The following is a 14,350-nucleotide window of genomic DNA, read 5'->3' as shown; positions in this document are numbered from 1 at the left end:
TCTGTGTCTATGGAGTTTTTCCTGTGGCTACTCCAACTTATTTTATGACAAATTTTAACAACTGATTTTTTAAATAAGATAACCCACACTATTCAAATTGAAACAGCAAATATTTACTAAACTTAATATGAAGAATTCCTTCCCTATTTTTATAAATTAACAAATGAAACATTGGTAGAAAAATACACTCAGCTTTTGAAAACAGAGAAGTCAGAATGAGCAACAACAACTTGTTAAAAAGTAAATACTCCCTGTTGCACTAATAAGCTAGGCCTGTGTTCTTGTTTATGAAACAAACAGATGAAGGGGGAAAGACACACTGGTAGTCACTGGCAGAGAGAAGTTGGAGTGGGAGCGCTCTCAGGAATATTTCTGGTTGTCAGAGGCTAAAAAGATTATTTATTGTTTCCTTCCTAAACCCAGCTCCACTGCCACCTGTTCAGAATTTACTATAAAGCTGTTAAACAAGACAAGAACTTTGATGCTGACTGTGAAAACAAGTTTCACTGTATCTGACCTGAGCAGCACTTACTACTGATCCAGAAGCAAAGGAATTTGATTTTTTTTAAGCACAGCTATCTTTTTACCTTTATAAGCTGTTTAAAAAAATGTAAATAAAATAACTCAGTGGACAATAGAGGGCATTCATTCCACAGAAAGACAGCCGCCACCCTTAGACATGAAATATCGCAGCACATTAAGTCATGAGACCCCGCTAATCAAAGCTGACAGGGCCCTGAATGTGATTTCTGCCGAGACTTAGCGATATCATGGGGCACTGAAGCATGCACAGCCTGCCAGACTGCCCCTGTTCATGTGACAATGGCTTTTATTCCCGAAAGAGGCCTGCGAGTGACAAGAGTCTCCTTTGTCTTTAGCCTCCCGCATTCGCAGTGCAAGAGAGGTTCATTCAACCAGCCCCAGACACTCTTTGAAAGGCTGAAGTGTAACATAAGATGACCATGAAACACTAGCTTGCCTTCTGCCTACCCCTCATTCTTCTCAAGCACAGCCTGGCCTATTCAGGGCCTCTTACAGACTCGCTCGCACTGCATTACCCCCGGTCTGCTGAATCCCCACATTGTCCAGGCCCCACCAGCAGCCATCGCCCTTCCCACAAAGCCATCCACCGTCACTTGGGGCTGCATGCCTGAGGAGCCACCGATGAAAGGCTGTGGTGCTGCCGGCCGCCCCGGTCCTGCCCAATGCACGGTGCCTCATGGCTGGCCTCAGCCTGCAGCCTCAGGGGTTCCCAACCCACCCTAAGAGGAGATGAAGACACAGGTATTTCAGATGGAACTGCCCGTATTTCCAATGGAGCTGCCCAGACATGGACATTACAACCCCTCTGTCTGCCCCTCTAAAATAGGAGTTTTCATGTTCTGTGAGCCATGAGGAGAGGACTCAGAAGCGCTCTTCACTGCTCTGGAGTGTCATGTAAGGCCCCACACCATATTACTCCAGCAGCTGCAAACCCCATTCACAAAAGAATGGATGAAAACACCAAACTTGCCAGACACCTCTAAAGAAACCCCACTTTTATGTCCCTGGTTTTTATTCTAATTGCCACTTCATCAGTTTGTTCTATGTCATGGGAGAAATACTGCCATCCTCTGGCCAGCTAACTCAATCCCACATCTCAATAAGGTGCCTCCTAAAAACAGCTACTCTTTTATGCTACTATATTTGACTAAAAGATTACCTCCACCTGCACCATCTTCCAACAAATGTACCACTGTCTCCACACATATTATAATCTTTCTTCTCATTATGAACTGACAGCCCCACAACACTTGCACACTGACACATGGAAGGTCTACCACTATGGGAGGCTGCACTCTGGCTCATGAGCAAGAAGCAGCAGCTTATCTCAACTGCAGAACTTTAGGCTGGTATGATTAACAATCTGGTTCAGCTTCTGCCCAGTTCTGCTATTAACATGGAGTTAGTACAGGCAGGCCCAGATGAGCTTCAGAAATACATAACTGCCATGCCTGTCCACAGGGAACTCTGGGATCTTGTTTTCTGAAGTGATCTTTCTCCAAAACTTTTGTGAGGGAAAGGAATGTCAACACATGGATCAAAGCTGTGGACTTCTAGGATTCAAACACAATAGAATAAAATGCATCAAAATAGTTAAATGGAATAATGAATAATCTAGAATAAGTTTGGTGCCTTATAATAAATGTGGCATGTGGGTCGAAAAACAAATAATAAGAGCAAGGAATTATAAGGACTTCTGTCCTCTTAGATGAGCACGAGTGAAAAAACTTGCACTTGAACATGCCTTACTGTCCCAGCTGAAAGGTGGGGAAGAACAGGAAGAAAAGACAGGCCAGAGTCCATTGTAAATGTTCAGAGCCCTAGCTCCATTTTTGCTCCTTTTTTTTTTTTTTTTTTTTTGGGGGGGGGGGGGGGTTAGTTGCTGTGAATTTAGGTATGATCAGTCCCCAAGGGGAATAAAAGATTTCTTGTTATTCTTGAAGATAATCCTGTTCATCCTTCTGGCAACAAAACAACGCTAGAAGAAAGTCATGGCTGAGGGTAATCACAAATTGAGCTTTCCTGTTCTTCACACTTGGAATGATTAGCAAATCAGCTTTTCTGTGGACGAAAGAACTGAAAAACAAATTCCACCAAAAATTTGGAGCTTTCCAAAACCAGATCTAGAAAGAACTGCATTTCTAAAAGACAATAATAAATATCTTTGAAGACATGGATTTAAAAATCACACTTAAATATAGTCAAATAATATACTTTTGTAAGGATTTTCAAACACTCACGACTTACTGAGCAAGAAAGTATACTTCAAGTAGCTAACTATGAACTTCTAATCACACATTAAATAGCTTATTTTCTATTTTCAAAAAATCAGAAATAATGGAATTCTACGACCTTACTTTGTAATTGAGCTTTAGTGAAGAATAGGACTTATAAAAATGCTATTTGATGTTTTTCTTTTGCTAAGCAAGGTCAGGCTGCTTTACACTGTCAAAGCAAACTATTTCCCTTTGAGAAAACGAATAAACTTCTTCTTCTTCTTTTTTTTTTTTTTTTTTAATTAACAGTATTGTATTTTGTTCCTGAAAACACTCTCAAGGATATCAGCAAATGGTGATACCAGAGATGCTATAAGAAACCTAAACTACAGGGTGAATATACCAAATCCTGGTTTTAGCGAACTTCTGCCAGTGTCAGTCACTCAAACTCAAATACATGAGTAATAACACATACACATAAGATTCCTCAAGCTGAGAACCTTTTGCTTATATGTGGGAGTAGAAATTTTCTAACCCCTTCTCGCTGCAGGCAGACTGGAGATAGCACAGCAGGTCTATGACCAACTACTAAAATCCCTTCTTTTCTTGCCAATGACAAGGAAGAAAAAAACGAATACATCTATCCTCTTAGATTCTCCAAATTAAACCCTATTAACCTATTACTTTCAAAGGTCAAAAAAGGGTTAGAGGAAGGACTCACTAGTATTCTGTATTCAGTGATTTGAAAAAATTAGGTTGAACACAGTCTACTCTTGTACATAAGAAGACCATGCTAAGCAGTACCATTCACAGTGTGCAGCTGCTGTGATGAAATGGAATTCACATTGAAATGCATCCAAAAAAGGACACAGACCTTAACAGAGAACTAGAGAGCCGGGAAGGTAAATTTATTTGAAAGACATGACCCACCTCTTTGTAATCGCCCCTGTGATAAAGATGACTGACATGTCCAAGCAAATAGTTCCGGTCTGCTGTATGGAGCTGGTAAATGCTAATCAGAGGGTCAAGAAGATTAGCTGGGCACTGGGCTAGTATTCTGAGTACGCGGGTCTGCAGCTTCTTCAGCTTCATGCCAGACTATTTAAAAAAAAAAAAGAAAAAAAGAAAAAAAGAAATCAAACACAGATTTAGTAAAGATGGCTACAATTCAATGGCAGTTGAAAATGCAGCTTGTTTAAACAGTGGAAGAAGCCAATTTCTTGGGAAGGGATTCTCCAATTTCCCCATGGAGTCTGCAAGCAGAAATCAGAACAATATGATACACATTTTTTTCACAGCATCCAATTTAAAAACATTAAATGTTTGCAGGATAATTCTGGAAAAGGCATATGGCCTTGTGCAAAAGTAAAATACGAAACTGGAAAAATGCCCTCTTTTACTAACACAGCTATTTAGAAATTCTCCCCTCTAGTTCCCAGAAGAAATTCTTTGAATCCAGCAACTCCCCTCAAGGGACATCTCACCTATCAAGGCTAAGAATTCAGCTTTCATTCCCAGGCTTGCTCCTGGGTGCAGGAACAACAGGAAAAGCAAAAGCATTGTAGCAAGATACACAGACACAAGTATTAATCCTTGTGTTCTTATATGACCATTTTCTTATGACACAGGAATTTCAGTGTCAGTAGCATTTCACTGCACTTTGCAGATACTGTAATGGTAATGCTCTTTGAGAATCTAAATACAGCTCAAAGTCTTAAAAGAACCACTTGGAAGAATGGGAAATGAAACAACACATATAAAAGTATGTAAAGTAAAATTGTTAAAGTAAAAGTGTAAGCAGTTCAGAGGTAAAACCATATAAAAAAAGGAAAATCCTGGTAGGTCAGAATACACGAAGGCATAAGGAATGGCAAACATTAGGATGTAAAATCTGATGACCCAAAATTACAAAGCGAATCATTCAGCCGCTGAAAAGTCGTACTGTTACCATTTTCTGCATTCCCAATGATAAAAGCTCCCCACCAGATGGTAAGAGTTAAGCAATCATACGGTAACTGGCTTCTATTTGCAGAACTGGAAGAATATGCAGAGCAGATTACTGCAGTTGGGTTTATCCTGACAGCAGTGATGTGAGTTCCAGTGGGAAAGCCTCCAGTAAAGCAAAGGCTGTAAGACTGATGCTTGATCAAAGTGGTTTGATCTGGAAAGATGGAAATCCCAGCTTGGAAGGGGAAACAGAGGTCTCACATCATAGTTTCTAATGTTATTTCATTTTCAGGCCAGCATCACTAGATCGCAACATCTCAGTAAGAATTTCACACCTTGTCACACTGCCTTTCTGTGAGGCTGCAGAGAAGACACTAGACTACAGAATGAAGTGAAATTGGGAACACTTGAGGGATATCAAAATCAATTGCCCTCTCCTTTCCCCAGGCTCTCTTGCTCTCATTTTCTAACCTGTTGAACAGCAGGATGCTCTTTCATCCAAAGCTGCAACTCACTGGTGATGTAATACCCAAGGGAATGCCCTTTCCCCTTCCAATCGGTGCTGCTCTCCAGTATGTCCAGGAGTCCTGCCAATGGGTCTTCCAGTCCTGCAAAGCCCCGCCTGATTTCTTCCTTGAGCTGCTGAGATACAAAACCACATTGTCATGTACAAAAAGATTAGTGAATCCTCCCTTCCCCCGGCTTTACACAAAGCTTTATTTTTTTTAATTTAATCTATTCAGAGAGGTAACTGTTGCTATTCAGCCACCATCCACGCCTCCAGTGACTTTTCATGTCATTACAGATTCCTTCATGGCTCACTGCACCTCAAACCCAATGGGAAAAGCAGCAATTGTCCACACTAATTATCCCATAAAGACAGAGAAGTTGTTCCGTGAAACAGACAAAGGGGCTTGGGATTTGGGGGAGGGGCAGAAAAGAAGTGAGCTGGAAAAAGGGTGTTATTAAGAAAATAGTGATACTGAAGGTAGATAACTGGGCTCAAAAACCTACTCATCTTCTAAGAGACACGCAAGTAATAACTCAGATAAGCCCCTCCTCCTGTACCACAAATGTTCATATTTGACCTTATATCCACTTCAGCCACAATGGCTCCTCAATATTTGGGAGTACTGAAATAGTTTGGGTTTTACATACAGGAATAAAGAGAAAGGAAGATCCAAGTTCACAATCTGTCATATTGCAATACTATAAATGTAAATCCATTCTTTGCTCGAAACCAATCTGAGCAAGGTATTTGCTGTAGGCTGCCTGCTGCCTCCACACGGCAGGCACTGCACACCTCAGCAGAACTAAAGGCTATAGGAAGGGGCTTGGAACTTGGGAAAGAACCACGCCATAAATCTAAGGAATCCCAGGGTGATGTGTTTAGAAATGTGCAGGAATTGTACACTCACTTTGTGAATGTTAATAGGCTACTTACTACCCATCTGGTAGAAGTGATAAATTAGCAGTACTGAGCAATATCTTTATAATGTTTACATTAGAAGTAGTTTCCAAGGTGCTCGGAGGGTTGGCAGGGTGAAGAAGTGGCATCCTTCAGTACCCACACAGGACCTTTCACTGCATGGTACATGTACTGGCATGCAGCAAGGCAAAAGCAGAGACAGAAAACAAGAAATCACTAAGAGCAGCTGCTCTCTTTCTTTTCTGGCTAAAAAGCAAAATCCAAAAGATGCTCATTCCTGCCTGCAGCCAGCACTTGTAATTTACTGTATATGATGGCTTCAGTCATGGCTTCCAATGGAAACAACATAAAGTTTGAAGAATGGCATGAAAAAAACAAAAGAAAATCTACAGAAAATTTGCCAATGAATTTGTTCTTTTTTTATTCATCAACAATATTTACTGGAAGACAGTTATTTTCCATAATGTCTTTCATGTTGGGAAAAACCACAAAACCTATCAGTTATGACAGAAATGGTTTCCTTCTCACTAGATTATCAAATGCAGTAAGAAAAAGCTGATGACTAACAAAGATGTGACTTTAGATAACAGTTTTCTCCCTGTAAGTACGTTTCACTGTGGTAAGAATTTGCAATGTTAAACATAGGGCTCCAACTTTACTGCAAGATTCTGCAGAAGGAGAAGGCAAGATCTTATCCAACCACAAATATCCAACACAGCAGCCAAAGGAAAACAAAGCAACTGGCCAACTGAATTGCACTGTTTATAAATGGCCTCTCTTTTTTTCTTTTTTTTCCCCAAAGCCCCACTTCAGCACATTTAGACTGAACAAGAGCTTTCACCACACCACTCAGCTCCTCCTTCAGCTGGAACCAGAGCCTGGGCTTTGGCAGGATGGTTGCCAGCAGACACCACGTCCTGCAAAAGCCCAAGTCTGCTTTCACACGCAGAGCATCTCCAAACACTTACACAACTGGCAAGAGTATTGACAACACATCTAGGCTTAGTCCTGAATTCCTATCTGCTCCACTTTTAAACAGGGGCAAAGCCTTCTCCAAAACTTCCTAACAATCTGAAGACTTCAATTATGATATGTGTTGTTTGAGGGGAAATAACCAACCAATGAAAAAAATAAAAATAAAAACACATGAGACACCTAAATCAGATAGGAAAGAGTGCTGTGCTGCCTGGCTCCTGTCTCTGCCAGAAAAGGATTCCTCTTAAACATGTAATTGCCATTTCCATTTCAATTGATTCCCATGGCAGGGAATATTCCTTGGGGGATTTCTACAGCCTGACAGATCATGGGAATAGGAAAATTTTGCTGATGTTCAAACTACACACTCCTTCATTCTGTTTCGATCCCTTATTTCACAGCTCAGGGCAGTGTGCTGATGCATCTATTATTGCAAAACTATCATTCTTATGTAGAAAATGATTACTTCCTATAACCATGTTCCAGGACTGAGGTCACAACAGGGACAGGTACCCTCTTTCTGATGATGTGCACTGATTTGAGACTGACAGGCATCATCTAATGGAGATGACTGATTCACACGAGTTAATAGACAGTATTGACTTACAGTCCCACACAGCAAAAGGCAAAGCAGCTCTCTGCCATTTAAATGTCAATGAAGCAGGCGATGCTCTATTTAAGTCAACTTCCCTCATTTATTTTAACTGGAATGCCAGATACTGATGTGCTTAGGACAAGAGCAGCACAAGGCACTGAGTTACACGCAGAGGGCAGCGCAGCAGGTACTCCTGAAAAAAGTGCATTGCTGTGGGTGCACACCTGAAGATCAGGGCATCTTAGTGCTAGTGTGACAGGTACATGTCAGAAACTACTGGGGACATTTGTCCTGGGCTCCCCACCTTAGAACCAGCTGCTGCTGTGCCACCGCCTGATCTCACTGTGCCGCTTCCTTATCTCTCCAAAATTACTTTCCTCCTGCTTCAGAAACACATCCCCTGGGCTCCGAGCCGTGGTGCTGCCCACACCTGCAGGCAGGCAGCACAGGCTGAAGGACGGGCACTAAGAGGACAGGGCCTGCCCTGCTGAGAAGCCTCAGCACGCATGCTCTGCAAAACCATTACTGGGGTGATCAGTCCAGAAGCAAGCAAACTCAATGAGCGGAGCTGCCAGCATGACTCATGGGGATCCTCAAGCTTTTCCACCCTCAGCAGAAAAGCTGCGGTGCTCTCTGCCCAAGGACACATTGATGGGATGCTTTGTCTTTTTCAGAATATTTTTCTTCACAATCCACACACATCCCAGGGTATACAGCATAGAGATTTTGATGATTATTTCCTACTGTTGTTCTGCGGGATTAACTTCCCTCAAGACCTAACTAATACTATTTTTTTCCTCTAACTCTAACAAAACTTGATAGAAAGCTCAAAGCTTCCAAGTTGCTGAGCTCAAGTTTATGTCAGTGACGGGCTTTGGAAAGGCACCTCTCACACTGGGTTTCCAGTTGTTTAATTATTCAGGCTGGGAACCACAGACTGTAATCAGTAATGGAAAGTCTCAGTGCACCAGACAAGGACAATGACCAAACACTTCAGATACCTAGGATGGAGCACGTACATCAACATAGCCATGGCAGCCGTTTCACATAGGGAACATTCCACAGCTACATGGTGAGCTGCTGGCTCTGGGGTCTTTTAGAAATGAACATTTCTTCTATGAACATGCCTGAACAGCACAGAGTTAAACATGGGAAACTCACCACCAAGCGGATACATCTAGTGTTTTTGTTAGTTTGCAGGCACCCAAATTTAGATGAAGTCTATTTTACTCCCTCTGAGAAATCTCCACGTAGAGCCCATAGGGTGCTGTATAAAAATATATCACTAATTTTAGAGAGGTAATATAAATTGCATTCACCACTCTAAAAGGCAAAACCAAACCAAACCAAAAAAAGGGTAAAAAAAAATCTTGAGCACAAAGGTTTTGGTATCATTCCACTTGGCAAAATGCACTTTTATGCACTTTTTCTATTGATTTCAACCCTTATTTTTTCAGCTACTAGAAATATTCTTCCTTCTTCCTCAAGACACTCACTTTAATGGATAAAAACATGTTCTAAAGTAAACAAAAGCAACTTTGATTTTTTTTCGCCTGTAACTCAGCCGTGTAAACTTCATCTCTTTTATAGGAATCCCTTCACTGCTTCACATCACACAGAGCTACCTTTTCACTTCTTGCTGCAAATGCACAGGCTCTTTCCCTGTGTGCTAGAACTGAAAGCAATCATGAAGAATTGCTGGTCTGACCTAAGCATTCTGCGTCTGGACATGCTCTGCATGCAGTTATTAACCACAGCGAGGAGGGGAGGCTACACAGCCTTACCTTCTTCATCTCTTTCTTTGTCCAGAGAAGCTGGATTGTTTTCAGCAGTAGGAGTGGGTCCTGGCCTGGAGGAGGGGGAAGAAAGAGAGAGAAGGAGAGAGAGAAAAGGGGGAGAAAAACAAAACAAAACAGATTTATTGGCTCTGTACAGGCAGCCTAGACACACTGGTGCATTGTTTGACTGAAGAGAAATCAGCTACTCTGTGCCACTGTGTTTGAAACTACCAACCTTCCAACTGTCAGTCAGGATTAAAGTGCTAAAACCCCTCACTCTGAGATCCTAACAAAATAACAGACACCATCCATGCACGGCTTTAACTAAACACCCACACTGGCTCAAATACTGAAAAGCTGTATCAGTGCATTTACAACTAAATCATGCTGCTGCTATGCATCAAATACAGCCACAGTGGTGTCCTCGTCAGCTCTCTCTTCTTAATATTAAAACAAAACAGTCCCAGAAGAGTAAGCCTTTCGCAGCCTGTAAAGGAATTATCAATACGCACAAACTTTTAACGAAATGGCTCTAACATGCAAATCTCATTGCACCCTGTGGATGGTAGAGGCAGTGGGTGACTTTTTGGGGGAGCTAAGCTCTGCTTGTCCAGCCCTGGCGAGCAGGAGTCAAACTCGCCCATGTCAGCCTGGGAGCAGGCTGTGCTTTGACAGCATGCAGCTGAGGTGGTGCTTGAGGAAGGAGGAAAGGTGAAACATTGCTGGGATTAGTGTCAAGCATAAAAAATAAAGGGTGGTCAAATGTTTCAGAAGAAGGTTGTTTGGAATTACTCTCTGTTTCTTTTTACCTAGGTATACGAAAACTGGCATTGGTTGTTATTTTCTACCTACTATTATTCATCATAACAATATTATTCATCATATCATTATTTCTGAATTAAATGCTTAGGAATATTTAATTTTAAAAGCAGTAACATTTTAATACCTGGTTCTATTTAATTCATGGTCATTTACTTAAAAACTTTGACTCACAATATTCTGAATGGAAATCTTCTACTGGTATCAACAGTTTAAACATGAAGAGTGAATCTGAAAATCTACAAGTTCTCAAAAAACACTCCTCACACATATAGTGCACCTCTACTTATGTTTTCACAAAGCCAAAAGAAAAATGTTCAACTGAAAAGGAAACATCCTTTAAATCACCTTCTGCCTTCTACAGTTCCTAAATAACTTGTTTCAAAATGCTAGGTTTCTCATTTAGTATCCCGTCTCACTTCATATTTCAGGTCACAAAAAGCTACTTCAACTGTGAAAAGCTCTCCCTCATCCAACTCAACTCTGAAGCACAGTATTTAAAAAATATTTTAAGTAGCAAACTGATTATTGGTTGAGCCAGGAGAATGATAACATTTTTATTATCCACTAACCTCTGGGAAACACCAGCCAAATTGAAAATGCCACATTTACAATTCATAAGATACTATTTTCTCTCATCTCTTGCTGCTCTGAAATCTTGAACTCTCTGAACACTGGCTGTTCTCAGCTACTGCCTCTTCTTTGGAAAAATGAAAGTCTCTTTTTACAAGAAAACAGAAAAAAATCCAGATCCCTTTTCCCCACAAAATTAGCAACTAACAGTGAAATTCAGCCCGTGTGTGTGTGTGTGCATATATACGCTCTCCACTTGGCCCAACTCCCAAAGAAATTTATACACACAGGGAAAAAAAAAGAATGCAGCCCAGTGTGTAACCAAATACACTGTAAATCTGAACTCCAATTAATGCAGCGAACAAGCTGGAATGATACAGGAAATGAGAGCAGTTAGGAAAGCAGTGTTTCACTTCAGATACAGCCAATAATTCAACTGGTTAAAATGCTTTCTAAACCTCAATCAACAAAACAAGCCCTGCTCTTACGTGATTTTTTCCTACCTTACCTCCCTGTTGCTGAAATCCAACCTCGCCCTTATTTCAATACACACTCGCATGAAAACCATCCCTCCAGTCACTTTTAAACACTTCAGTATCTTGCCAGCATGCTACTGTGCAGGCACAGGTGAATGGGAAACGGCGTTGCCCATCCCTCCTGTGCCCTGGGAGTAGAAGTACCCCCAGCAGGGTGACTTCCCTACGGTGCTGGGGCAGCCAGGGCTGGGGAGCAGAGCCCCTCTCGCCTGCAGCTGCTCCTCTGGCTGCTCGGCCACACGTGAAGTGCTCGCTCCTGCGCTTTCTTGTGGATAATGGGGAGGCATCTCCCAGGTGATTCTCCAGAGCGGGGATTAAACAAGGAAAGAAAGTACCGAAACAGTACTGCAGCATGCTGATGTCCAAATGGTTTGGTCTCTTCCCTTACCAGGCAAAACCTTGGAAGTACCTGGGGATGAAACATGGTCAGAGGCCCTATGTAACAAACAACTGGCAAGCAGACACTGCTAGAGCCAAACAAATGAGAGCACAAAGCACCACTCTTCTTTTGCCAGCCCCACCAGAGGGGAAAGCCGCTATAGTTCACACTGGACATTGAGCTGTTCTACCTTGCAACCTCAAGCTAGGAAAGAAGATGTAGATGGGAAGGTCTGCATCATTTTGTCTGCTGAAAAAAATGAAGAAAAATTCCTCTTTTCATGCTCCAGCAGGATCTCTCTGGGGACTGGACTCCCCCCTTAGCTCTCCAGGCACCCAGCTCTCCAGGCACCCAGAAAGAGTGAGAACTGTCTTTGGCAGTAACAGTACTGTTAAGCTCCCATCGGAATACCAGACAAGATCCTGCTCACCCACATCTGAGAAAGGACTGAAGAAACAGCAGGAAACTAATGCCAGGATATCCAAGGATGAGGGACAAGGGCCTTATGAAGAGTTTCATAAGCTTTCCAGAGCAAATGGGGAGAGCTTGCTCAATGCAAAAGGGAGCGAGAAAGAAATAGAAGGGAAGAAAGAACAAAGTAAAGTATCTGAAAACCAAATGGTCATAACTGAACCACAAATGCATCTGGGCTCAAATCAGGGGACAAGAACAAGAAAATGATTGGACCAACCTCCAGCCACAGCTGTAGGAGCAAGAAACAGCAATTACTAAGATAAAGATTGATAGGCATATTAACATGATAACAGAACAGTGTTTGCAAAAGCAAGGATAGGTCCTGGAGGCCAGAAAAATACCTTCTACATATCAAAAACATCAAGAATCTTTCTTTTTGAAGAAAAGTTAACCCCATTCAGTTCCGAGATCAAGCTTGAAGACGAAGCCCTTAGTCTGACATTGATCTTTTGCTGCTCCAAAGAAAGGGAGTTGGAACCATTAAACATCTAGTAGAGCTTCACCAAAACAAGATTACAACACTTTGGTGGAGGTTGCAGAGACACATCTACACATACTCCATCAAGGCACAAATGATGTAGATTTTTTTTCATATGATAGTTTCTCTAAATATGTTCATGAATTTTATTTATTTATTTTAAAGATATTAACATATTTCCTTTTAATATTTTTCATTACAAAAATACATTTCCTCTGCCCTGAATCTGGTACCAAAATTGAAGGAGATGGTAAATCAGATCTTTTCCAGTTCTCAATATCTGTGGTTACATTTCAAAACCATATAAACCACAAGGCTTATATTTTTGAGTTAGAAAAGTGTCTTTGAGGAAAGCCATAAACTGCTTTCTGTTCATTCTCTCTTTTTCCTTTGTACATAGATCACTCAAAACCTGCTGTGATCACAACAAAAAATGTGCCTGCAGGCTGGTGAGGTAAAGCAGTGGTTTTGCTATTGCATCCTTGCAAAATTCTGCTGTATTATTCACCAGTTCTGCTGAAATGCCCTGGCAAGACAAATCCACTTTCTGACTGAGGCTACTTGTGTGTCTCACATAGGGAAAGTGAGACATCAAACCCCAGAGGAAGAATTTACCAGTGAAAAATCTCTCAACACTTTTGCTTTGTGTCAAAAGCCATTGAACACCCCACGGCATGAGACCTGGAAGAATTACAGTCAATGAATTAAGAGATACAGAATGTAAAAAGTAAAAGCAAAAAAGGAAAAACAAACAAACAAACAAACAAATAAATAAAGGAAAAGGGGGTTATGTGATTGAAATGCAGGAACATACTAGGTAGTCAATTGCAGCTGAAATTCCTGGATAGGAAGTACAAGGAAGGTCAAGACTAATATGCAAATGCTTAAACCTTCTCTAGGCAGACAGCTTACACCTTTGCCTTGAAAATTAACAGGATTTTAATAAATGTTTAATGAAATATACAACAAAATATGCAAAATGTACAATACCCCTCTAAACAATCAGTTAATTTTTAGTACTATCCATTGTTTTGTGAGCCCCTGCAATAGATCCCTGAAAACCATCTTCTGTGAAAAGTCTCATCAATCTGCAAAAACATTTGAGATATTTTTCTGAAAAGAAAACAACGGTTCCAGACATTTCCATGTCAACAGAAATGCACCTAGTCGGTTTGCACTTAAGAATAAAGATCTATAGATGTACAGGCAATCTACAAACTGGCAGAGGGAGAGGAGTGAGCAGAGCGATATTCAGCAACCCCCTGTTTCAGCAGTGTCACAGGTTATTTAAATGTCATGATTGAAACAGAAATCCAATGAATAGTATACTACATGGATTAAGAATTAAACAAAATCTCTTATCAAAATCTACTTTGCCTCATTTTTTTTCCAGAAAAGTGTCTGTGGCTCATATCAAATGCGTGCTGGATTTGTAGAAGAGAAGGCTAATAGGGAACAGAAACGCCACTTCGATGATGCAAAAAACAAACAGAAACATTCTCTTCAGACACATGTTCAATCTCTAAGAACAAGCTGACTTAACTGAAAAACAAAATTCCTCAATAGGAAATTTTAGATTTTCACACATTCTAAGTGTTTTTATTGTAC

At 41.0% G+C, this 14,350-nt stretch overlaps 1 protein-coding gene across 3 annotated transcripts in view; it reads right to left on the bottom strand.

The window, feature by feature from the left end:
• EXD3 (exonuclease 3'-5' domain containing 3) overlaps positions 1–14,350 on the bottom strand; it is a 288,098-nt gene that overhangs the window by 194,160 nt on the left and 79,588 nt on the right. For 2 of the 3 annotated variants that reach the window (XM_032200283.1, XM_032200282.1), the window contains 3 exons: positions 9,490–9,554; positions 5,178–5,348; positions 3,690–3,857 (listed from right to left, as the gene is read on the bottom strand). In XM_032200283.1, the coding sequence (XP_032056174.1) occupies positions 3,690–3,857; positions 5,178–5,348; positions 9,490–9,554 (404 nt within the window). The remainder of the gene's footprint in view (positions 1–3,689; positions 3,858–5,177; positions 5,349–9,489; positions 9,555–14,350) is intronic. The other variant, XM_032200284.1, reaches the window with a different exon arrangement.

Source organism: Aythya fuligula, chromosome 19 (genome assembly GCF_009819795.1).
Source record: "Aythya fuligula isolate bAytFul2 chromosome 19, bAytFul2.pri, whole genome shotgun sequence".
Taxonomy (NCBI): Eukaryota; Metazoa; Chordata; class Aves; order Anseriformes; family Anatidae; genus Aythya; species Aythya fuligula.
The sequence above is the reverse complement of the archived record's forward strand: the minus strand, read 5'-3'. Positions and strand labels throughout refer to the sequence as shown.